The sequence below is a fragment of the Hemicordylus capensis genome, chromosome 4 (genome assembly GCF_027244095.1).
Source record: "Hemicordylus capensis ecotype Gifberg chromosome 4, rHemCap1.1.pri, whole genome shotgun sequence".
NCBI classification, from domain to species: Eukaryota; Metazoa; Chordata; class Lepidosauria; order Squamata; family Cordylidae; genus Hemicordylus; species Hemicordylus capensis.
The window spans coordinates 31,372,683-31,399,606 of record NC_069660.1 but is presented as its reverse complement, the minus strand read 5'-3'; the positions used below and the strand labels follow the sequence as shown (position 1 = coordinate 31,399,606).

At 42.5% G+C, this 26,924-nt stretch overlaps 1 protein-coding gene across 5 annotated transcripts in view; it reads right to left on the bottom strand.

Annotated features, from left to right (window-relative positions):
- PREX1 (phosphatidylinositol-3,4,5-trisphosphate dependent Rac exchange factor 1) overlaps window positions 1-26,924 on the bottom strand; it is a 338,510-nt gene that overhangs the window by 58,128 nt on the left and 253,458 nt on the right. For all 5 annotated transcript variants that reach the window (XM_053247478.1, XM_053247480.1, XM_053247479.1 and 2 more), the window contains 4 exons: window positions 17,572-17,664; window positions 5,725-5,873; window positions 5,020-5,105; window positions 2,962-3,098 (listed from right to left, as the gene is read on the bottom strand). In XM_053247478.1, coding sequence (XP_053103453.1) covers window positions 2,962-3,098; window positions 5,020-5,105; window positions 5,725-5,873; window positions 17,572-17,664 — 465 coding nt within the window. The remainder of the gene's footprint in view (window positions 1-2,961; window positions 3,099-5,019; window positions 5,106-5,724; window positions 5,874-17,571; window positions 17,665-26,924) is intronic.

Sequence of the window (26,924 nt, the reverse complement as noted above, 5' to 3'; positions counted from 1 at the left end):
TTTTTATTAATGCAATAAACTACTTTGGATTCTACAGACAAAAGGCAGCATTTAACTGTTTTGATTGTTTTTAATGTTTTAGAATATTGTTTTAAAAATTTTTAATTGTTGTGTTTTAAATTTTTTGTTTTTGTTTTTAACTAATGTTTTAATGTTGTTTTTATCTTGTTGTAAACTGCCTAGAGACCTAAGTTTGGGGGGGTATAAAATATGTAAAATAAATAAACAAACAAATAAATGAATGAAAAAATAAAATGTGATAGATAGATAGATAGATAGATAGATAGATAGATAGATAGATAGATAGATAGATAGATAATCCCCCAAATCCCGGTTTTCAATCTCCTCCCCTACCTGATGTGCAGCATTATCTAGAGATTCACAACTTGTGGCAGATGGGAGAAGAAAGGATAACAGGACTGAGGAAGGAATGTGTGGGAGGAGCTACAGTCACATTTTCTACTCCTACCCTAAAAGATTTAAAACTACACACAATTTTTTGGGTTGCAACCTGGTAACCTAATGGGATTGTTGTAAGGTGAAGGAAGATGAGTCCTGTAGAACACTGCACAAAATGGCTTCAAGCCTGTATTCCCATGTGCCCTCTAAACATGCTATTATTAAAAAGCACACAGTATCTTGCTTGAAGCAGCTACACACAGGAATGATCAAACAGATGTGCACAGCCACTTTAAAGGTGATTGTGGAGATGCTCAATCTGCAATGTCTGCCATATCACACTGAGCATCCAGTGTTGTAAAAGAACTATGTGGAAAGTTCTTGTAAAGGAACAATGTGGAAACTGAGACTGAATCCAAATAAGATGGAAATACTTATTGTGCAGGGTTGGAACTTGGGAGACAATTTTGATCTGCCGGTACTGGATGGGGTCACACTTCCCCAGAAGGAACAGGTACACAGTCTGGGAGTGCTTCTGGATCCAAGCCTCAGGTTGAGGCAGTAGCTAGAGGTGCATTTTATCAGCTGTGGCTGATACGCCAGCTGTGTCCATTTCTTGAGATAAACAACCTCAGAACAGTGGTACATATGCTGGTCACCTCCAGATTTGATTACTGCAGTGCACTCAGTGTGGGGATGCCTTTGTACATAGTCCAGAAACTCCAACTGGTAGAGAATGCGGCAGCTAGGTTGATCTCCAGGTCATCCCGGAGACATCATCTTACTCCTATACTAAAAGAACCACACTGGCGACCAATATGTTTCTGGGCAAAATACAAGGTGCTAAGCCTAAGGAGGTCCATGGCAAATGGTCCATAGCAAGCCCTGCCCTTGCAGCAGCCATAACCCAGCAGCAACCAATTAAAACATGTGCCTCCAAGCAATGGCATCATGGCGGCAGCAGCCTGGGTCGGCTCCAAATGCCAGCCTCCGTCACCCCGCCAAGTCTCCTTGCGAGGTTGGCCAAGCCGGGGTGGGAGAGCACACCAAGGCCCATCCATGCAGGCCGAACAGGAAGCTCCAGATCAGCCATCCTTCTTGCATGGAGACCTGGTGGGGCAACATAATGGAGGCCAGCAGTTTGAGCTGACCTATGCCACTGCCTCTCCCTGGGTCGACTGAGTGAGTGAGTGAACGAAGGGGAGCAGGGGAGGCCGAGTGAGTGAGGGTGGGGAGGTCTCTGGGGTGAAGGGCCTGTGGCAGGGGGCAAGGGGAGCAAACAAGTACTTTATAGGTTCAGCTAGTAACCTATAAAGCCCTAAACAGCTCAGCCCCTGGGTATTTAAGAGAATATCTTCTTTGCCATGAGCCCCATCACCCACTGAGATCATTCAGAGAGGTTTGTCTGCAATTTCCACCAGCTCATCTAGAATGCACTTCCTGATGAAATAAAAGCCTCCCCATCTCTGACAACTTTTAAAAAGTTTTTACAGACTTATTTTTTTCACCCAAGTTTAACTCGACTGTGGTTTCAAATTGTTTTAAGGTTTTCATTTTTGTCTTAATATGTTTTATATTGTTGTAAACTGCTCGGAGACGGAAGTATGAGGCAGTCTACAAATGTTATCATAAAAATAAAATAAAATAAAAATGATTGGAAGAGGGACATAAGAATGGGGTGATGAATTTCAGGTTGCCAGAAAAATAGGAGAGTCTTGATGGAGAGGTTGCCAGAAAGATAGGAGAGTCTGGCAGCAGACATGTGCTTCTTTTCACTTGTGTGCCCCATTCATGTAAACATTGGGGATGTTACTTTAAGAGTAAAAGAAACAAGCAGGAGAGAAGGAAGTCAGCAAATAACTAACTCTCTGCGAGGCAAGACTACTGTATCTCCATCCATCAAATGGGATATTATGGTACTGTCAGTGCAAAGTGACTTGTGGTTATTGGACATACTTTGACTTGACTGGAAAGTCCAAAGGAAAATTTGCAGGAAAGACAAAGATGAATTTTGTTGGTGGGTTTCCCTAGTAAAATGTTTGGGAACCACTGGCCCATGGGATAAATTTAGTCTACCCATAATTATTGCTATGGTGCAGTTTTGGTTTTACAGTGTAGGGAGTGGAGCCAATTACTAAGAGATATAAACAGCACTGGACACTGCGAGAAGAAAAAATGTGACTGAGCCTAGATCTAGAGGAGGATTTTGATGCCGAACCCTGCCTTCAAAACTGGGAAGCAACAACATTCTAGAGATTTTATAAAGAGGAGTGTTCATGCTTTAGAACTAAATCCTATTTTTATCTTTTGGGCTTGTCCCTCCTAACAAAGAAGGAAGCAGTCTGTTGCTGTCTGAACAGGATTATCTGCAGCTAAAAGAAACTTGGAAAGTTTTATTTTGACATGAAGTCTAAGCACCCTTCCTGGTTGATGAGAGAATGTAATTCAAAGCAGATGTATTCAGCAGCATAGTTGCATAACAACATATTACATTTTCTCGCCTGAAAAAGTGACTTAAAAAAAAACACCCCTCCCGAACTAGCTTTATACGCATGCACTCACCAGAAATTCTTGCTGCCTGTTCCTGTAGGCTGTAAAGTGCTCCAGAACCTCCGTGTAATTTTCATTCATCACATTATTACCATTCACTTTCAAAACACACTGCCCTGGGTGAAGCCCCACAGCCGCAGCTTCTGAGCCTTAAAGAGAGTTGGACAGGAGTGGTGTTAAGAAAGCATGGCAACGTGGAAAGTAAAGGGCCATAAAGCTTGTGCTTTGCATACACAAGCTTGCCGGAATGGTCATGGCATCCATTGGACAAAGGGGGACAAATGTCCCTAGGCCCGGAGGGTCAGGGGGCCCACAAGGCTCTCCCTGGCTCGGGGATGGGGTGCGTTCTGCCACCGCCGCCCTTTCCGCTAGGCACTACATGAGCCCGGGCCCCTCCTCCTTGATCCTTTCTCTCCAGTGACTCCCCCTTTCACCCTCCTCATCCGGGAATCCACTTCTGCCAGTGCTTTCCTTTCACCTTCAGGACCCACGGGTCTTCCTCTCTCCTCTCCCCACTTCTGGGTCCTCATTCCCATTCTCCTCCAGCCAAAGTAAGGGCAGGGGCATCGCCACCAGAGCAGCTGCGGGCGCATGGGCAGGGCGATCCCATCCTTCCCAGGGTGAGAGTGGACGTCTTGCTTCTTCTCCCCATCCCCACAGCGGAAGAAAGCATGCATATGGCAGGCAGCCAGGCCACGGAGGGAGCTTGCGCTGGCTGCCCTGAAAGGTGAGGGTTGTAGTGGTGGCCGAGAGGGAGGGAGAGAGACGTGCTCTGCGGGGCTTGGCAGTGTCTGCTGACTGAGCAGGGGCCATTGCACTTTGCTAACTGCCCCATCCCCTTGCATCTGACATCAGATGCAGGAGTCGTGGCTTGGGGTGCTGGGGTACACGCGATGGAGGCCTCCTGCCTGCACTTTGTCCCCTGGCCTCCGGGAAGCTCGCCACACCCCTGCTTGCAGGTTCAATCCCTGGCAACTCCAGCTACGGCCCTTGTCTGAAACCTGGAGAGTTGCTGCCAGTCAGGTTGGATAATACTGAGCTAGACAGTCCAGTGGTCTGACTCTGTATAAGGCAGCTTCACAGGTTCATAATAAAGGAAACAAGGTTTTAGTTTGTAGGTAAGCTTTTCTAGAATATTTGGTTTAAATCAGGTTTCTGTTGATGTTTTAAAAAAATGTTTCATGAATATAGTTAATTTGGCCTGTATTTGTTAAGTCTTATAAGATCTGGTTTTGGGGCTATTTTGCCTTAACCATATTATAAGCTGGCTTGCGTACGTAGGTGAGAAAGCAGGATAAAAGGTTTTAAGCTGATGCGATGGGCAGCCCTTTGCTGGTGTTAGGGAGCTGCTGTGAAACCAGAAAGGCAGCCCCTACAGTTTAGCACAACGGGGTACTTCCAAAACGACTTAAAACTGCTTCCAGGCAGTTACAGAGAGCTACCTTAATTGGAAACAATGAAAGTAGCACTGTGCAACTCCCCAGAAGCAGTTCTAAGTCATTCCACAACTCATCATGCTACACAAGACTGCCTTTCAAATTGCACGGTAGAGGGCTCCTAACACTGACACAGGGCTGATTGTCATGCCAGTCATTAATTAATTCCGTCTTTAAAAATGGAAGTGTTAAGTGTGCATACGCATGTCATGCACACACTTGTGCAACGGGTACTTGCAGTCTGACGTGCACCGGGGCGGCAAGGAGGTACACTGCCACCCAGCAGGACCGTTTTTAAAGACAGAGGACTGCAAATGGAGTGAGCGATCAGCAAATAAGGCCCCACCCCTGTTATACATGCAAAATGTTATTCCTTGTGCATGATGCTAGTCTTGATGTTGGATGCTGCTGTTAATGCAGGAATATTGTGCTGACTTTATTGTTCTTTCAATGAGTGCTTTATCGATTTTTGTCTGGTATTCTTTTTGTACATTGCTTTGGGATGTTCTTTTATGAAAGGCAGTATATAATTTGAAACATAAGTGAATAATATAAACTCATTAACTAGTGCAGGTAACTTGTGTACATCTTTACATCTTTTGTCCATAGCTCATAGCACATTCCCTTTTCTCACCTCGACCCACAGCATGGACATACGGTGGTGCTACTCCCCGAATTTGGAAGCACAATGTTTCACTGCAATCCGGGATTTTGATAATCCTGTCAAGAATATGAAAAGGGAAAAATTGAGGGGGAGGGGCAGGTAGAGAAGATGGCCCTTGCTGGTTAGAATACTGGCATTCTATACATAATCATTGCTCTTCACTCATCAAGAAATGTGTTGGAGTTTGATTCTATGGTCATTTCTGTGGCTAAAGGCAAATCGGCAAACCCTGTCCCTAGTTTCTTGTTTATTAGAACCCAAATAGGAGAAACTAGTAAACTGCCAGACATCATGTAGAAAAATACAACTGATAATGAAAAAAAACACCCAGTCGCTCTGAAGTTCTTTTTCTTAAAAGTGGAGATATTGCACTGCAGAGGTTTTCACCACTGATAAATTTATGCTCCCCTTTATTCAATTTAATTTGTGTGCAGAAGCAAAAGTATTAACTCTGGTGCATTAAGGATATACTCCGTATTCTCTTTTATGGTTCATAGATGACATGATTCATTATTTTTATATCAATTTTCACAGGTATAGACTGAGCTAGGGAATGGGACTATAAAATGCTTATAGTGTTTTCATCATGGTAGGCAATAAAAAACCCCACCAATTAAATTTTAACTGTACAGAATATGCCTCCAATAAGAACAAATTGCATTCCTGGGGACTCACTCTTTAGACTTGGTTGCCACAAGAAGCCGAAGAGGCCTCCGAGAGCAGAAGGACTGGTTCAAGAGAGTCTCCACCTCTTGGAATGGACGCAGGAATACCAGGTCTTCATTAATAGAATAGATTTTCCTTCCAACCTGCAAGCCAGCCATCTGAAATGACACAGAAACATAATTTTAAAGAAAGGATATCAGTGGGTTCATTAGAACAGTGTTTTTCAGATAATGTCCCAGGGAGTCCTGGAGTTTTTTTGAAAGTTTATCAAGAGTTCCTCAATGAAAAGATCAGTGATGGAGGACAAGGTTCCCTGAAAGATAGCTGGCCCTTAATTACCAGTCTTCCTCTGTACAGCAGAGCTTCAGGAGAGTTCCAGGCGACTTGCATTCTATCTTATCTATCTATCTAATGCATTTATATACTGCCCCATATAAAATCTCAGGGTGGTTAACAACTTAAACAAGTAGCAACTAAAACCTAAAAATCATATTAAAATTATATAAAACAAATTACCATAAAATTACCATAAAACTAAAACCAGAAAACATCATAAACTAAAAGCCTGATGTGCCTTCAAAAGATGACTTGTGTCTTCAAAAGTTGTTTAAAAACAACCAGAGATGGGATGGTTCTAACTTCATTTGGGAGAGTGTTCCAGAGCCTCAGGGCAACTCTAGAGAACTCTTGGTAGCAACTGCAACTGGACCTCCCCCGAAGTCCAGTTGCAGCGGAGTTCATGAAGGGGGTTCATGAAGAAGCTCTCTTAAATATCCTGGGCTCAAGCCATTCAGGGCTCTATAGATAATGACTAGCACTTTGTATTTTGCCCAGAAACTAATTGACAGCCAGAGTAGTTTACTCCTTTTAAAATAAGAGTAATGTGGTTTCTACAGGAGACCAACCTGGCTGCCATTCTACACCAGCTGCAGTTTCTGAACTACGTACAAAGGCAGCCCAACATAGAGTGCATTGCAGTAGTCAAGTCTGGTTGTTGCCAGCACTTACTGGATGTTACCATGCACCACTGTTTTAAGATCATTTGTGTGGAGGGACATAGCTGACATATCAGCTGAAGCTGATAAAAAGCATTCCTAGGCATTGCCTCAACCTGAGATATGATGGTGTGAGGGCATGGTGGGGGCTGGAGCAGGTGACCCAATACCAGTGGCAAAAACACACGGGGAGCCTTACCTTTCTGTCGCTGGCTTGGGCCCAGGAAATGCCCAGAATGAGGGGGTTGGCATGTCGACCTCGACCGACCCTCTCCACTGGCCTCAGGGATGGCAGGAAGAGAATTCACCCTTTAAGGGCAAGATCTCGGAGGAGCCTGGTGAGCTCTCACGAGATCTTGGCATGGGATCTTGGAGCTGGCTGAGATTTCATGAGACTTGCACGGGATATTGGGGGCTATTTGAGAAAGGGCTGGCTGATGATGAAGGGCCAGTTGATGGTGAGGGCTTGAGCTAGAAGGAGCCCTGTGATCTGTGAGGAGGGCGTAGGAGTGGACAGAAAACCCCAAGAGAGCCTGTGAGGTGAACAGGTTACTGTAGCAAGGGTCTTCCCTCTTTCAACCCCCCCATCCTTGCCAGACTTCTGAGGCCCACCTGGAGAAGAACAGCAAAAGTGAAAGGATGCAGGACAGCTGATGTTGCCCCACAGAAGGAGAGACAGTGAATTGGAAGATATCACGTCTAAGGTGCCTGATTGCTCTCTTCCTGTTGAACTAAGAGGAAAACTCTGTGTGATCGTTCAAGTCTGTTGTGTCATTGTACTATTTATTGCAATATTTTGCGGAACTAGCCAGCTAGCCCGTGTTAACTTGGAGTTTTAGGAGACACACCTCTCTCTTCTCTTGTAGTTTTCCTCTACTTTCCCCCTGCAAATTGAATCCCTCACATAATCAGGATGAGGAAGCAGCACATTTATGTGGCTGGATTGACCTTTTGAGTACATGTCAGATGTTTCAGTGGAAAACTAGAAACAGCAAGACAATGTTAACCCCTGCTAACAGTTAACCCCTGCTAACTTGGCAAAGAGGCATCTTTTAATGTGGTGATTCTCTTTATTTAGCAGGGGGAGAGTAACTGGCTCTCCACCCCCAGAACAGTACCCCCGGTGACTGTTGCTGGTGTCTATCTTATGTTTCTTTTAGATTGTAAGCCCTTTGGGGACAGGGATCCATCTTATTTATTTATTATTTCTCTGTATAAACCGCCCTGAGCCATTTTTGGAAGGGTGGTATAGAAGTCGAATAAATAAACAAGGCTGTGCAGTGCCGTTTGGAAGCGAAATCACACCCCCACGTCTGTTGTCAGGCTATAGAAGATCCTGGTTCTGAAAAGAAAATGGCTATAGAAGATCCTGGTTCTGAAAAGCTTTTCTCTCGTATGTAAGATGTTAACTGTTCCCTAGACCTTTGGGAAAGATATACTGTAGGGTGTGTGTGTGTGTGTGTGTGTGTGTGTGTGTGTGTGTGAGAGAGAGAGAGAGAGAGAGAGAGAGAGAGAGAGAGAACAGACCAATAGAATGAAAGCACAGACATGCTGAGGTTTTTTTGGAGAGAGAGAAAACCTTCTAAGAAATTGTTAGACTTTCTTAGAGTTCTTAGAACAACTATTGCTTTTTCAGAAATATATATTTATAGCACCTCCCCCTACATTCGTCCTCTCTATCTTACTTCCTATCTTCCATTTGCTGAAATAAACACATGGTGGTTATCATATGTTTCATGCCCATTTCAAGCAATTGTGGGAAACGGGTTTATTACCCTGCAAATAAGACTGTTTCCTGTAGAAGAACCAGTTTTTGCTAGCTAGGTCCTAGCTAAAATCTCACCTACTTACCTATTCTCACCTAGAAGCACCTTTTGTGCTTTCAAATGGGTTTTCAAACCCTTTGTTAATTAACCAAACTTTTCTGTTTCCATTTGAATGTACTGCAAGCCAATTGAGGGGGGAAATTAACACTTTTCCTGTGCTGGGCTTTGATGTTCAGAACTTTGCCTGTAAATTGCCATTTTTTACTATACCAGAATTACAGGCATCAACACTGCAATCCTATATGCACGTTATCACTGTGCATTATTACTATCATTATTCACTTTTAGTAAACCAGGTGGTATGTATAAATATAAGACAAACCTGCCCAGAAATCATGACTTCTGAATGTACCTTTAAAAAATGACACAAATCTAGATACAACAAATCTGAATAATAATCTACATTACTGTGGCTTTTGCATTTCCTCCATGTCTGATATTCCTAATAAGTGAATGTAGTTGTCAGGATATGAGACGCTGGCATTCTTTATCTGTTTGTGTGGTGAAAAGCCAAAAGCCATTGAACTGTGTAGTTGGATACAGTTCAATGAATTATCAGACATCTGCTTGTCAACTGTGTCTTCAAAGCAGGATAGTAAACATACCTCCCAATGGGATCATTCTTTTATTGTCACTTTGTCCCAATATGTTTTGGGTGTTCAGCCACAAATTAATTACAGAATTAAAATATGCAGAGAGGAAGGAAGCACTGCAATAAATATGTTCAACATGGAATTACTGTATTCTGTCTTTCATATGAACCTACCTATGGGAATGGCTGGGTGCATTTTGTGATGCTGTGCAAGCAAAGAGAGCCTGAAGAATCTGGGGAAGAATCTAGCTTCCTGAGAATCCCAGTTTTAATGTTTAAAAGAAAAAGAGTTGTTTGGGGATGCAAAGATGGGCTTGACTGGTTGGTGGGCAATGCCTGCTGCCAGTCTGTGTAGACAATACTGAGCTAGATAGACCAATGGTCTGACTCAGAACAAGGCAGCTTCATATGTTTCTATAATGGTTGGGGAAATAGGAGGTAGAACTAAAATGCCCTCTATAGCTCCTGATCCCTCTTCATAGCTAGCATAAGCAGCATACATTATGCACAATAAACAAAACAGACAAATCTGCTTGAAATTTACAATTTATACCAGGCCTGCTCAACTCTGGCCCTCCAGCTGTTTTTGGACTACAACTCCCATAATCCCCTATCACAGTGGCCAATAGCCAGGAATTATGGGACTTCCTGGACAACTTGAAGTTGAGCAGCCCTGATTTATACATATCTTGGAAGGTCAGCCTTATTTTAGAGTTTTAATTTTAATCTTTGTAGTGCAAAATGTACACAGCCATGCTAAGGAACTGACTGCCTCGTTTAAAAGTAAGTACTAGTGCTCAGGAAACCATTCTTTTAGTATCTGGTACACTCTCAAACAAACAGAAAAGGGGAACAGGGTACTAGGTCTTTCTGCCTCAGACCAACTACACTATGGGACCCAGGACAGTGGGTCCTTCCCCAGATAATGGGGCCAGCCTTGTCCAATTCCATTCTGTTGAGGTATCTCCCAAGGGTAGGTGGTTGGGCTGCCGGTGGTTAGTAGCCAGATCAAATCCCCTCATCTTCAAAAGGTGGGGCAAGAAATGGTTAAATATGCCACATGGGGGAACTGTTCTGACTGGGGGAGGTCTTAGTTGTCACTGGATCCAGCTGTAAGAGAAGTTTGGAAGGTGAAAGTGCCCAGAGTAACAAACCCCTAATTTCTTTCCAGATTCAGAAGGAAACAAGGTAGAGGATATCCAGAACTAACTCAGAAAAGATGAACAATACAAAGTCATGGAAGAAAATTACAACAGCCAGATGTTTCCAGGAAGACAACATTTATAGAAACATTGACTTGTTTCTGACAAGTTCAGATCTTCAAGATGAGAACAAAGAGCTGGCTGGTGTGTATCTGGAGGCCAATTCCAATGGAATGTTTTTTTGCTCTGTGAAGGATTTCATTCAAAAGACCTGCAAACATGATACCAGATTCCTAGCCAGTTCTAAGACCTTTCCTAAAAAGCCCCACCGAAATAGTATTTTGTTTAGTTATTTTGGCACCTACAGCTTAGAGTAACCAAAGGAACCATAACTAGTGCTATGAGTCATTCACAGTTTCAATGTATTTATGTATATATTCTTCCATTATATTAAAATGTTATGATGGAATTATCCCGGTGTGGGTGGACTGAGGTATGTGTTTGTGGCAGAGTAAATAGCAAACATTAAAGGATCCTTTGGATCTGTTATAAACAGAGTTGTATGTATGCTAAGGGAATGTAGAGAAGGCACAGAAAGCGATGCCAGGTAGAGAATGCAGCTTCCTAAGAAGTTCAGCTTTAAACAAAACGAAACCAGCAAGTTCCCAATTCTTATAGCTGCAAAGATACTGTATGTTTGGAAACATAGGACAATACCTGCTAAAGTCTCAGAAGTCAGAGGGGGTGGCTGAATTAGAGTTCCAACTGCCAAGAATCCCTGTTGGGGATTCAGTGCTTGCCCCATCCCAGGACTAGCAAAACCAAAATTCTGCAAAGTAGTAAAACTCTGCAGAAGTTATTTAGTATTACTTATTGAATTTGTTCAATTTGCATAATTTACACAGTTCACAGAATTTAGCTTTCTGTGACACAAAATGTGGATTGTTTGGGTGCCAAATTTTAAATTTCAAGTTTGGAGTACACATATTTCTGTTATAATTAGTCTGCAAGTGGCAACTATAATGCTACTTGTGGCGCAGCAGGGAAATGCTTGACTAACAAGCAAAAGGTTGCCGGTTCGAATCCCTGCTGGTACTTTATCGGGCAGCTGAGATATAGGAAGATGCTGAAAGGCATCATCTCATACTGTGTGGGAGAAGGCAATGGTAAACCCCTCGCGTATTCTACCAAAAGAAAACCACAGGGTTCTGTGGGTGCCAGGAGTACTTGACGGCACACTTTACCTTTAGACTTACAAAGGTGTCAGGCAGGGCTGTATTCTGGCACCTTTTCTGATATAAATATATGCAGAGATGTCTGCCTATTTTATTGTATGCTGATGATGCAGTTATTCAATCACAGACACAAATTGGCCTAAGGCAAGCTTGAGGCTCTTGCACAATACTTCAAGGAAGACCACCTGGTTATAAATTATTCTAAAACTAAAACCATGTTTTTTTCTAATACACCAAATTTTTTTTAATTGGCATATTAATAACCAACTTATTGGACAGGTAAGATGTTTCAAATATTTGGGCATTGTTTTTCAGGCCAATGGGGAAAAAACGGCACAGGCTAAGTATGCTGCTTCATCAGCTCAGTGAAGTACTATGGCTATTTTGCAATTTCACCATGCCCAGGGTGGAAGTTTCCTCCCTGCAGCTATCAAATTGTTTTTGGGAAAATCTTTAGCACAACTCTTGTATGGGGTGCAATTGGGCTCAGTCTGGATTTTTAAGAGCCCTCTTTATAATGCCGAGATATGATGCCAACGCCGCACTGAGGTTGGAAGCAGGTTTGATTTGAGTCGACGCCAGAATTTGCATGACCATTATTAATTTCTGGCTTAAGCTTAATTTTACTCCTGTAGGACTGACACTTTTGATATTAGCAATAGCAATAGCACTTACATTTATATACCGCTCTATAGCTGGAAGCTCTCTAAGCGGTTTACAATGATTTAGCATATTGCCCCCCAACATTCTGGGTACTCATTTTACCGACCTCGGAAGGATGGAAGGCTGAGTCAACCTTGAGCCCCTGGTCAGGATCGAACTTGTAACCTTCTGGTTACAGGGCGGCAGTTTTACCACTGCCCCACCAGGGCTATATTGATAGATAATTGGCACAGGGATATAGAGGATACGTTTTCCTATGGTTTTTCTCATTTTCTACTTTCCTTGGGTCATGAACAGAAATTATTCAACAACTTATAAAGGACATTGAACAGCAGAATGATATAAGTCTGCTGCCTAGAAGTGTTCCCTCTAACAGGGATTCCCAGATGTTGTTGACTACAGCTCCCAGAATCCCCAGCTGTAATGGCTTTTGCTTGGGGATAATGGGAGTTGTAGTCAACAAGAGCTGGGGATCCCTGTTAGAGGGAACACTGCTACCTAGCTCTTAGAAGATACTAAAGGATTCCTCTGTAATTGCAAAAGTGCCCAATCTTTCACCTTTGACATACTTCAAATATCACTGGGCATTTTCTAGAACTCATTTCAATGCCCTTCCTTCGGCACTACTCAAAGGTAGATTTCTACCTTCGAGAAGATATATACCTGTCTCACAGTGGCAATGCCCATGTGGCACTGGTGAAATCGAAACAATAACTCATGGTCTTTTGCACTGCTGTTTCTATCAAGATTTGAGATTTGATTTGATTTTACCATTATTAGTGAAATTCCCAGGACATTTGGATGATTTTTATGTTAATGAAACTGATGACGATGCATTTTTATAGTCCACTTTTCAACAAAAGTCCCCAAAGCAGTTTACATAGACATAAATAAATAAATAAAATGGCTCCCTGTCCCCAAAGGGCTCGCAATCTAAAACAGAAATTGAAAATAGACACCCATGGGAGATGGATAGGGCCAGTTGCTCTCCCCCTGGTAAATAAAGAGAATAATCACTTTTAAAAGGTGCCTCTTCTTATTACAAAACTCAAATTAAGTTTCTTGTTAAGTTTATTTTAGTGGATAGAGATTCCTATGCCACCTATAAAGTAGCTAAATTTTGTTTTTTAGCATCTAGGGCACATCATATGCTTGTCTAGTCAATATGAGGATCAATGATATAATCAACAATAGCCAGTGATGTATGTATGATTTGCACAAATGTCTTTGTTGTTTTGTCTTGCTGGTCATTGACTGTAATAAAGATTGACTTGAATCTTTTCTAATGCTATTAATGCTTATTTAATCAAATGATCCACGCTGATTTATTTGAAATCATGAAGTGACCAAAGACTGAAAAATGCTAGGGAATACACTGTACTTGGTTTGACACCCTGGTTTTTCTCTTTCTCCTTTCTCCCCGCTCCCTGAAGAGCATCAGGCCACCAGAGGGTTTTCCAAATGGTCTACAGCTGCTGTGTTGGCCCAGAACCATATGTTGGATAGCTTTGTAGTATCAAAAAGCAATTAAAGAGCCCAGGAATGCAATAAAAGGCTTCATCACTAGGTTTCAAATCTTAGTGAACTGAGCCGATGGCTCTCCTGTTCATTGGGATTTGGATCCGGTTCCTGTTTGTAGCAATATTTTAAGGTCAAATAGGAAAGAAGGGCAGATGTGCAAAGCAAGTTTTTCTTGGAAGGTGCAGAAAAAGATTCCTCAGCAAACTGTGTGATTCTGTGCTCTCAAAGCATAGATTTTCCCCCTTTACGCTGAAATGTTCTATAGGCAGCTGTCCATAGAAATGACAGAGGGATTATCTGTCAAGCAATAGCTTACCAAGGGGTTCATATTAATAAAATCCTTGGCTAATCATAGCAGACAGATCTTAGAGTAGCTAACTATCAAGCAACAAAGAAAAATAGGGAATCTAGCAGAAAATGTGCTGGGAAGTAGGCTCCAATGGCACTTGATGTAGTCCCATCTCTAAATTAAGCTGGTATGGGCCTGCCCAGTACTTGAATAAGCAACCACCTAAGAACCTTTTGTCTTCTCTTCTCAGCTACTTGGGAGGAAATAAATAAATGAAAATGCCAATTTAAACAAATGGCATTGGACTACCAAGGAGACAGAGGTTTCACATTTTCACCAGTCACTTTCACTATAGTAAGCATGCCATTGCACTCAAGCAAGTGTGATGAGCTCGAGTCTTCCTCTCAACTTTGAAGGTGCACAGAGGGCAGGGATTGTCCTATACTTGAGCTTTGTTTTCCCACCCCATTCCCAGATGCAAGACTGGATAGAAGTTGTAGGTTTGGCCATTGCATTGCTGAGGTGTCTTGCATAATACCAGCTGCATGCTTGGCATCCTTGGGGCAGTCTTGAGCATGTATACAACCAGGTAACAACTTACAATTAAAGAGGCATAAAAGTCTTTAGTAAAGGTGAGTAGAAAAAAATTAAAATAAAATTTTCACCTTTATAAGCCTCAAAAGTGTATTGCTTATAAATACAACGAGCTAACAACTTGAAACGTGCCATGTGTGATCCGTTGAACAAGGTTTACAAACGCAAATAATTTCAAAGTGATCTAATGAAAATTGCCATAGGTGCAGCAAGTTAAAAAGCACTGAAAATTGACACTTTGGCCCTTTTTTGTCCAATTTTTCGATAGGCATATCATACATTTCTTTCAAATTTGGATGAACACAGCTGATATAATTTTATGATAGCTGCACCTTCGAGTCATGTCTATATTATACTTTTATTGTACTGCGGAAGTCTTCCCAACAGATTTAGACTTTTGCAGGCTACGAATATCCACTGACAAAGATGTGAGAATGAATAAATGCTACTTGTCGTCTATGTGCCTTCACATAATGTGGGAATGGGTAGCATGTTGTGCTCACTTTTTCTGAACATTTCAAATCAGACGAATTTGTGGGTAGCAAAGAAAGGCTATGGTTGCCTGGAGAATGAACAGAATAAATGCTCATAAAAAGGAGCCACATTTTGTCTGGCTGGTATTGTTGCTGATATTCATTTATTGAGGTGCTGAGGGGAAAAAAAAATCTACATCTTATATTCTGAAGGGTCATCATGTTTCTATCATCTTTGCATAGTTTAACAGAATCACTTCTATATAGAAGAGTCCTTTGCATTTGTGGGTGGTGCCTATTCTACCGCTGTCCTGTGCATGCCTCCAGTAAGGAAAAAAAATTAACTGTTCTGTTCCTTATACTCGTAATTTACAAGGCATCACAGAACTTTGCTACACTATTATTATTATTATCTAGTATTTTTCAGCCCGTTATAATAACGGGCGCTAGTCCCCCCCCCTTTATTTCGTCTTCCTCCGCCCCCCCAGCTGATTAAGGGCCAATTCGGCCCAAACATTTTCCACCGCCGCCGTCCGTCCGCCCGCCCTCCCAGCTGCCCGAGTTCTCCTCTCCCGACCCCCCCACATGATTAAGGGCCAAATCGGCCCAAACAATTGCCACCACGGCCGCCGCCGCCGACCACCCGCCTGCCGACCACCCAGCATGGCCGCCTGGTGTCGGTGGTCGTGTCTCCCTCGGACTGTTCTGGGCATACGCCTCGCGCATGCCCAGAACAGCCCAGGGAGACACGGACGCAGACCCCAGCGTTCGAAAGGCACGGACACTCACTTAGCAGATTATTATAGAGGATATCCCGCTATTTCCTCCAAAGAGCCCAGAGCGGTTTAGTACATAATTAGGTTTCTCCTCACAGCAACCCTGTGAAGTAGGTTAAGCTGAGAGAGAAGTGACTGGCCCAGAGTCACCCTGCAAGTCTCATGGCTGAATGGGGATTTGAACTCGGGTCTCCCTGGTCCTAGTCCAGCACTCTAACCACTACACCATGTTGGCTCTAGGCACTAGGGCTTGACTGTTGCTGATTATTCATAAATGGGTTGTTTGTATATTTATTCTCCTGAATTTGCATTATAAGCTGCTCTGAGGGTCTCCGTGGTGGAAAATGTGGGGCAGACATGCTTTTGTACATAAACAAATAAATTGATTGTAGCATATGTGTTGTTTAGGACTGGAATAATATAGATGTAATTATTTTCTTTATAACAGACTACTCATTAAGGACAGGCCTTTCATAGTAACATCAAGACAAACTATAGACTAACAACAGAGTAGGTCTTAAGCTTTTTAGCTTAAGACTACCTCGCCCCCCTCATTTTCGTGATAGAGCCCACCAAATGTTCCCAGTGTTCATGTGGGTCCTCCTCTTCTGTGACTGTGGTAGAAGTGGCAGAGATGGTTCTTTAAGACAGCAATGGCTGTGCATGTGCATTGTGTATGTCCATCCTAACAACCAGGATTTGTTTAGTAGGACACAACATGCAATGTGCATCCACAAATGCGTCTACCTTGGAGGTACCACTTCACCTACAAGCCCCTACTGTTGCCACAGCTAGTGACAAATTTAAGGGTCAAAAAAAGAAAAACTGGATAGTTTTATGGCTCAAAGGTTGCTGTCCTTTAAACAGTGACCCTTTTTACCAGCTGAAGTAAAGCCTTTGCTTTGCTCCATCATCAGACTGCCCTTGATTTGTCCAGAACACTGATAGGTGGCAGTACTGAAAATGCAGATGTGCTGCTACTACCCAGGATCATTCCAATTTCCAACAGGCACAAAACCCTTTTGCTTTGAGGCAGGGGCATAACGAGGCTGGAGTGGGCCCAGAGACAAAATTTTAAGATGGGTCCCTCGCTGATACACACACACACTCACTTCACATGTGACTTGCCTCTGGGGGGGGCCCTCGAGTCATGGGGGCCCCCAGGCAGCCGCCTCCCCTTGCCTAATGGTAGATACGCCCCTGCTTTGAGGGTTGAACTTGAAATGATGCAGGAGATATTTGATCAGAACTACCCACTTCAAAGCAGCCATGTGAAATCACTAATTTGACTGGGGAGGCAATGCTGGAAAAGGCAGGTTTAATCCATTCCTCTTGCACCATTTCCCAGATCTAAATTGCCCTCGCTTCCTCAAAGCTGATATTAACTCCAGGGGTGGGAGTGGGGAGAAGTATAGATAGCTGTTATTTCATGCTGATATGAACACAACTCCCTGCCATTAGCTTCACATCTTAAAACGTAGCATGAAGCCTGCCATCAGACAGATGGGACCTGCTGCTTTATCACTTAATGAAATTATTCAGGAAGAACTCTGTATAAACAAGCCAAAAACCTATCAATGCATAAAGGCAACTTATTGCAAGAGGCATTATAGAAGAATCCTCAATTTCCTGATAACTGCCACAAAAAATGAAATGGGCTTATGAACGTTATTTCAGGACCATTTCAAAGAATGTAGTTCTTCTTTCTAATGCTAAAAAAGAAATGTTTAAAAATGTCAGTAAGTTTCACCTCTGCATGTGACCCTCGACGAACAGACTTCACCACGATGGCTTTATTTTTTTCTTCAATGTCAAAGCCATAGTCATCCTCTTCTGGCAAAACCTTGATGGGGGGAAAGCATAGTTGACAAGTCTGTGAACTGTTTCACCAACTGAGTTTTACAACATTTGATAGCAGGTTCAAGACTCCTTTTCCTCCCAATCACCAATTTGAAACCAAATGTTAAATTTATTTTCTTGGATCATATACAGTCATAAAGGAAAGCATGAACATGTGAATCAAGAGGAACTTAAAAACTTAGAAATTAAAAGGCAAGAACAAACAATCTTAGCCAGTGGCCAACACCCTGATTAACAAAGCGCAAATGCAATAAAGGAAGTGCATATGCAGTGTGCCATGTTCCAGACTAAAGCACCAAAGGCACTTGCACACAGAAGTGTGATTTTCATCTATCTCCCCTTCCCTCTGAAGCTCTTTGTGCCACCTGAAAATATGTCCCTCAAAGTGTTGCAAGCCTCAGGGACACATTTTCAGGTAGCACAGAGCACTTCAAAGGGAAGGGGAGATTAGTGAAAATTGCACCTCCAGTGTGAGTGCCTGTGTTGCTTTAGGGATGTGCCTGACTGGGCTTGGGTAGCCGTGGGTGGGGCGCAGTTCCCTTAAGAAGCAGGTAAGCAGTTGCTTACCTGCTCCGCTGCCACCCCACCGCTTTTCCAGGCACGGCACTCGCTCTACTAACAGCTGCTCACGGCTATGGCTCCCTGCAACCTGCATGCAGCATTGGCACACACATAGCCACCATGCATATGCTACCGCACATGAGCAGCGGCCATCTGTTTGCCGATGCTGCATGCAGCCTGCAGGAAACAGAGCTGCAGCTGTGAGCAGCTGTTAGTAGAGCGGGTGCCGTGCCTGGAAAAGCAGGGGGGGCGCAGTGGAGCAGGTAAGGAACTGCTTACCTGCTTCTTAGGAGAACTGATCTCCATCCTGCTAAACCAGTTTGGCTGTGGGAGCCCAAGCTGGTTCAGTGCTTCCCTAAGGAGGCGCCAAACTGGTTCGTGCACATCCCTAGCACAAGCACTTCATATGCCAACAATGTTAAGTGCATCTATAAGGATAGTTCAGAATCGTGTGTCTTCTGCACCTCCACAGGCATTAAACTGCAAGGCAACCAACTGCTTTGCCACACACATTGGATCAAACAAACCGAGGGACAAACTAAACCTGAAGATGGAAGACACATTCCTTTTCATATGTCTGACATATTCATATATAAACTCGAAAGTGGGAATCTATTGAAAGAATATGCAGAAACGGGGTTCTGAATCCCCCCACCCCATGGCCAGCTCCATGTTTCAGGAGGCCATTGAGAAACTACACTCTATGGGTCCTTTCCTACCTGGGAAAGCCCCAAGAGAGTCACTCCATCATGGCCACCCAAAGGTGATGGACACACAGGAGGTACATAGGAACCTGGCTTATACTGAGTCAGGGCATTGGTCCGTCTAGCTCAGTACTGTCTTCATTGACTGCCAGTGGTTCCAAGGTTCCAGGCAGAGCCTCTCCAGCCCTACCTGGAGATGCTGCCAGGGACTGAACCTAGGACTCTCACCACACAAAGCATATGCTCTACCACTGAGCTATGGACTCAACACTAATAGGCTGAGATTGGGTGGTGTGAGGAATCAGCAGTAGTTCTTTCTGAGGACCCTGGGTCCAATAATGCCCATCCCTCATGCCAGCTCTGCTTCCCTTCACCATCACACCTCTCCTTCTCTTAGTCAGTTTCTCCAGGCAATCTGGAGAACTAACAGAAAAATATGTTAAATAAAAAAAATAAAATAAAATAAAAATTAAAATAAGACAACCCCTATTGCCAGTTTTATATGTGAATGGGATGGACACATGAATGATGCCCTTCCATGTCTACACTTGACTACACTTGATTTTGACTACAGCTACCAGAATCCCCAGTTGTAATGGCTTGTGCTTGGGGATTATGGGAGTTGTAGTCAACAACACCTGGGAGAGGGAACATTGCTTAGGTCCAAGATATTTAAGAAAGCGCCGCCTTCTTCATCAATCCCACCACCTGTTAAGATCATCTGAGGAGGTTTGGTTGCAGTTGCCACCGGCTTGGTTGGTGGTGACTCGAAACCAGGCCTTTCCTAGAGTTGCCCCGGGACTTTGGAACACGCTTTCTAATAAAATTAGAGTTTCTAATAAAATATTTTTAAGAGGGAGCTAAAGCCACCCAGGTTGAGGCAGAGATGCTTTTTCCAGCTTCGGCTGATACACCAGCTGTGTCCGTTTCTTGAGATGAACGACCTCAAAATAGTGGTACATATGCTGGTAACCGCTAGGCTGGATTATTGCAATGTGCTCTATGTGGGGCTGCCTTTGTACCTAGTCCGGAAACTGCAGCTGGTCCAGAATGCGGCAGCCAGGTTGATCTCTGGGTCATCTAGGAGAGACCATATCATTCCTTTGTTGAAAGAACTACACTGGCTGCCGATATGTTTCTGGGCAAAATACAAGGTGCTGGTTAAACGCCAACTCGTTTGGCGGCTACTCGGGAACAGGCCTTCTCCGTTGTTGCCCTGGACTTTGGAATGCACTCACTGTTGAAATAAGAGCCTCTGGCAACTTTTAAAAAGGCACTGAAGACACATTTATTCACCCAGGCTTTTAATTAGATTTATAGATTTAAAATCTTTAATACTGCATTTAAAATGTGTTTAATGTTTTAAATGATTTTAATTAATTGATTTGTTGTTTTAAATGATTTTAATTGTAAATCGCCCAGAGACACAAGTTTTGGGCGGTATAGAAATATTTCAAACAAACAAACAGACATACCTGTTTAGTCAGGCTTTAGTTCATAGTTTTGAAGCTTTGATTGTAGAGTTTTTATTGTATTTTAAATTGTTTTAATTATGTGAATGTTTTAATGGTTTTATATTGTGAATCGCCCAGGCACCTTTTTGTATGGGGTGGTATATACATGTATTAAATAAAAAATAATACTGTAAATTTCTCTGAAAGATCAACACAAAAGCCCTTCTAAGGCATGCAGGCATTTTGAATGAATGTACATATGGCAGGGATGGATGGGTGGAACCTGATGCTGCAATACTGCCCCCAATCCACTGTACACTCCACTTGCATTCAACATGAAGAGCTGTGGAGCCCCCAGCCAGCTGCAGAGAGGGATTAAAGATAAAGCAAAAAGGATTTAAACTGAACTAAAATTTAGTTTAAATCCTTTAAACTAAACTAAATTTAAACTAAAATTTAGTTTCAATTTTTCTTTTTAATGATTAAAAATCAACTAAAATATCTCACCAGGGTTTGGACACCTGGAATTGCTTTTGATGCCGGGGTTAAGCAACAGAATTTGAAATGAGGAGTGTGATTCTGAATGGAATTCCTTTTCTTCTCACATAACCTTCCCATGTAACCACAACTGACTCCAACAGGTGAGATTAGAGGAAGATCCCTCAGGGCAGAGGTCATGACCAGGACTGTGTAAACAAGATAGCACAAATACTGCGCCAAGAAAATGTCAGAAAAATTTGGCACACTTAACAGATTGTACAAATTAATCAGTCTTGCAGATGTTTTCTTATTTTCATGGGGGAGGGACAAGGAAGCTCCATTTTCTGATGGTTGAAGTTCCTTTCAACTTTCTTTTTTTCCTACTGAAATTTCATCAGGCACTGGCCACACATTCTCATGCTTATTTCTGCAGTTACAAGAAGCAACGGCCCTATGAATGAGCAGGACCATGTGGTGGGATACAAGTAAACTAAACAAAAAACTTGCTAAATTGCTTCAAAGCCTGCTTATATCCTTGCAACATCTGCCAGGAAACAAAAATCACAGAAAAATAACCACCTTATCCTGCTCCAGCTATTTCTACATACAGTGCTGGAAAAAAGACAAAGTCTGTATGTACTTGCAGTCCGTACGCATTGCCTCATCAATTTCCTTTTATTGCAGTGGCTCATCCTAGCACAAGATTAAGGAAATTAAGCCTTACAGGAAACAAAATATGCAAGCAGAAGACGACACTTGAGGCTACCTATGACTTCAAACAGGAAAAACAATGCCTATTCAGAAGATGATGCAATTAATGGGAGACACTCAGTAAAACCATCACCACGATTGGATCCTCCTGACAGAGCACTGTGGGAGCAATAATGCACAAGTATGTTCAGGACAAAGAGTTCCTTGGAACTCAGCACTTCACTGGTGACTTGTTGGCCTTGCACATTTACAAGTGGCCCGAGTTTCATTCTCCAGCACAATATGCCCTTTATGGCCATAAGTTATGGAGTCAGTTGAAACTGGATGGAGACTTGTCTGCTCTGGCTGGCTATTTTTTCATTTGGAGAGGCTGCAGGGTTGCTTGTCTGCTTGAAAAAGCATGTTCAGGACTGCTTCTTACTTAGCAACAGAGTGAGGAGGACTCTAATTAGCTTTCCAATTCAACTGGAATCATATGGTGATGGCCCCAGAAAACCTTCAGTCTTGGGAAGTGAAATAAACCAAAACACCGTTTAATACCTATTGATGGTTTACTGTGGCTTCCAGTGAAAATGACACTAAATTGCTTTTAATCTCTCTTTGAATTCAAAAATAAAGTAAAACATCCCCACCCCCAGATTTGCAGGGTGTGTAAAGCAACCCTCAGTGGGACATGTAACCAAAAGAAGGTCACATCCATCCTTCCTGCCTGCCTGCCTGCCCTTTCCTCGGGGTGATGGCAAAGTAAACAGCTGTACCCTATTTTATTTTAAGTTTTTATTTATAATGTTTATATCCTGTTTATTTATTTATTATGTTCATAGTCTATTTTTAAAGATAAGGTTGGCTCACCAACAAGTACAATATATTAAGGAATATAAGGAGTTGTTTATTGATTAATAACCTGCTGTTTAATGAGAATTTCACCACTCATCTATGATCAGGCTATTTCTTATGCACAAACTATTTGCTAGATCAGTGTCAGAGGCCAGGATATTAGAATAAGAAGCCAGAGGTCTCTCACTGGGCAATCTGGCAACAGGATCCAGGTGCTTTGTGGGCGACAAAATGGCAAATGCAGTTCAATGCAAGCAAGTGTAAAGTGATGCACACTGGAGCAAAAAGCACCACTTCACATATATGCTGATGGGATCTGAGCTGATGGTGACTGACCAGGAGAGGGATCTTGGGGTCGTGGTGGACAGCTCATTGAAAGCGTCGTCTTTTTTTCATGGCAGCTGTGAAAAAGGCTGATTCCATGCTAGGAATCATTAGGAAGGAGACTGAAAATAAAAATGCTAATATTATAATGTCTTTATACAAATCTATGGTGTGGCCACATCTGGAGTACTGCATACAGCTTTGGTCACCGTATCTTAAGAAGAATATTGTAGAACTGGAAAAGGTGCAGAAGAGGGCAACCAATATGATTAGGGGCCTGGAGCAACTTCCTTGTGAGGCTAGGCTACAGCATCTGGGGATCTTTACTTTGGAAAAGAGGCAACTAAGGGGAGACATGATCGAGGTGTATAAAATTATGCATAGAGTGGAGATGGTGGACAGAGAGAAATTTTTCTCCCTCTTTCACAACACTAGAACCAGGGAAACACTAGAACCCATGAAACTGAACGTTGGGAAATTTAGGACTGACAAGAGGAAGTACTTTTTCACACAGTGCATAATTAATCTATGGAAGTCTTTGCCATGGGATGTGGTGATGGCCACCAGCTTGGATGGCTTTAAAAGGGGCTTAGACAGATTCATGGTGGGTAGGTCTATCAATGGCTACTAGTCTCGTGGCTGTGGATCATCTCCAGCCTCAGAGGCACGATGCTTCTCAATACCAGTTGCAGGAGAGCAACAGCAGGAGAGAGGCCCTGTGGCCAAACCTCTTGCCTGTGGGCTCCCCAGTCATCTGGTAGGCCACTGCATAAAACAGGATGCTGGGCTAGATGGGCCTTGTACCTTGTGCAGGGCTCTTCTTATATTCTTATGCTTTATTCCCTGGATCATTTTGTTGACTTGCAAGAACTGCTGACCTGATCTCTGTGATGAAATGGCTAGAGAACATAAAGTCCAGTAGGGATCAGGTGTCATGAGCTATTGATTATGGCTGACATCCTGACTTATGAAGTGTGCATATAGCAAAGGAAGCAAACATGCATTTGCTGGATTCCAAAGTAAAGCAGTGTGAGCACTTGCAGAGGGGGTGGTTTCTGCCAATCCCCCCTTCCTTCAGGGATATATTTGGGGAGGCAGGGGTCACAGAGCAATTCAGAGGGCCTCTGTCTTGGCTCCTCAGTCTCTGCTTCATACCTGTTCTGCTGCTTACCTGCCTCTGTTAAACTACCCATCTGCCTCCAAGCCACCCGCCTTGACATGTAAACTGAACACAATCTGTTAAAACACATATGTTTTCACACTGTGTGTGTTCATATGTACGTGTACAAATCCACTAAGTTATATAGGTTAAAGTTTGGTTAGTTTTCATTAGGATTAAAATGTGCTGTGGAAGAGTTCTGAAGAACTCTTCCACAAAAAAAGAGAGTTCTACAAAACTCAATTTCTCTGTTGTAATAAAGAAAAAGGCAGCATGACATATATCCAACGAGCTCTCACATGAAGCTGTCCATTCATTAAGGTGATCATCAGAAGCTCTGCTCAGATACCCTTACCTTCAAAGGTAAGATGGGTAGCAACCAAAGACAGGTCCTTTTCAGTGGTGGTACCCAAGCCCTTTCCCAGGTCTGCTCACCTGGTGTCATCCCTATGGAACTGTAGGCACCAGGTAAAGGTTTTTATTTTTTTAGTTTGTGCAAGCTTACAATGAAGAGTAAATGGTGAGATTTTTAGCGTGTCCTAATTTCCTGTGGTTTTTTTAAACAGCTGTTTCAATGAATATTTTATTTTTAAAACATGATCTTCTTATTTTATTTTTTTGGTAAGCACTGCATTCTTATTTAAATAAATAAATAAATAAATAAAGGGAGGCAGGATACAAAAGCTTAAAATAAACAACAACAAAACCATGTCTCCTAGATATTTCATAGTTTGTCAGCTCTATAGATACCTTGCCAATTTTGTTTCAGTACAAACTTCCCAGAATTACCAACTCAGGACTCTGACCTTCAATAAGTTTCTGAGTGCATTGTTTATAAACTACAAAGATAATAACATGACACTGCTATATTTTTGGAATCTTAAAGTAAATCTAAACTTTAATTATCACAAAGTATGCAGAGAATTATTTATTTATTTATTTATTTATTGGCCAAGACGTCAGGATTCATGTCCATGAATAGAAACAATTGCACAAACAAATGAAATTAAGTATTTGTTTGAAGAATGTTTGCTTAACACTGGAATAATTTGCCTTTGACATCTGCACATTTCATTTTGCAGAAAACATTTGCTCTTCACTTAAGGTCAGATAAAGGGATAAAACACCTGGGTATTTTTCACACAGCAGGCTTTACTGTGAGTTTATTGCAAGGCTTTACTGAGAGTTCGAAGTTGCTCCCCCAAACCGATGCAAAAATTTGATATATTTTTTTACCCTGGATATAAATCGGGCTACACTCTTAATGTGCAATGAAAAACCCAATATTGGACTGCCAAAAGATATTAAAATCCTTTTGTTTTGGGGAGCATCATTCAATATTCCTACAGATCTATTATCTATTCTGTTAGTGCTCAAATTTAGTATCTAATTTGGATGATTTGAAGCTGAAAATGTTGACTCCCCAGAAAGAATTTTACCCCTCTAGGAATAAACACAAATGAAATAAACAGGTAGATTGTAAACCACCCAGGGACTTGCGTATGGGATGGTATAGAAATGTGTTGAATAAATGAATGAATGAATGAATGAACGAACTGACGGACGGACAACATAGGCTAGTGACCTTTGCACACCACATTCCACGTCATTCACAAAAGAACTGAATGTTCATTTTCAGAATCACATATTTCAATGACATAATATTGCTGTTTAAATGCTGGGGGAAATGCAATATCCCTGCAACAGCAACAGGGATATTGGTTGGGAAGCTGCAGGGTATTGATTGGGAAGACAAGTAGATGGTGCACAGCCAATGGGCAACACACATGACACATGTATTTTTATCACTGTGCACAATTTTTGTGATTTTTCTTTAAAGCAAACAACAATTGCATAGAGAGCCCCTAATGGAACTATTTTTTCAGTTTCCTAGTATCAAATGTGACAATTAGGAGGGGTGTGATAACCATAAACAGACCTCAAGCCTGTCAGCTAAATACTTACATTTAGGAATTGCAGGAGCTCAGTGAGGGTATATAATTTTTGTCAGCTGCAATTTGCATTGTGGTTTATCAAGAAGATATTGATTCCCATGCCTGCTGCACTAAGAGGAAATATCGGGCAGCTGAAGCTATCCTCTGGGAAACACTTTTTTCCTCTTAATGGGCCTCTGGATCTTTGCCCAACATGCTGTTTCTGTTCCTGCTGACCTGACTCTCTTACACTCTTGCATTTTGGTGATCATCAGCTATAAGAATGGAACAAGCTCTGGCCCACTGTCAAGGAGAAAATGGGCCACATTGGATGATATTCCAATCAGTCCCCTTTCATTGCACTGGGGAAAAACATGGGCAAGCATATCTCTCCCCCAGCACACTATTAGTGTTGAAGGGGGAGAGTTTGAATGAACCCCCCATGTCATGAGGTATTGAGTGGGGGGAAGACGTGCACACCCAAGGAGGTCAGAATATCATCCAAATCAGCACAAGCTTCCTTAGATGAACAGCATTCAAGGCCTACTAAAATAATGCACTAAATAGTATGATGAAATAAAAGCTTATAAAATCAGGACAGAACATAAGACACTAGGACAGGCGACAGGGAATCTAGAACCTTAACAGAAAATAGGCACGGCTTTGTATTTGTATGTCATGACTCCATATCCAACTGGGGAACAGTTCTGGGGATGAAACAGGGTAAGAAGAACCTAGGACACAGCCCACTGATGACCCCAGCCCACAGCGAGACCCCACACCAGGAGAACCAGGGGAAGCTGAGCCAGAGCTTTCAACACATCCCTGCCTTCATCCTCTTACTCAGAGGATGTCCTTGATATCCCACCCGTCTAGCAGAAGCCCCCTGCCATGCATTGCCAGAGGCAGCACCTGAGAAATCAAGCAAGGCCCTTGAAGACAGAGCTTTGCTAGGGATTGGGTGGAGCCAATTGCCTCTGTCTGGGCAGCAGCCATAAGAACCAACAGTCTGCTTCAGCAAACTGCTGGAGTTACATTCCATTAGCATTGCCATAGCCAGCTCCTGCAGCCCTGCTTGG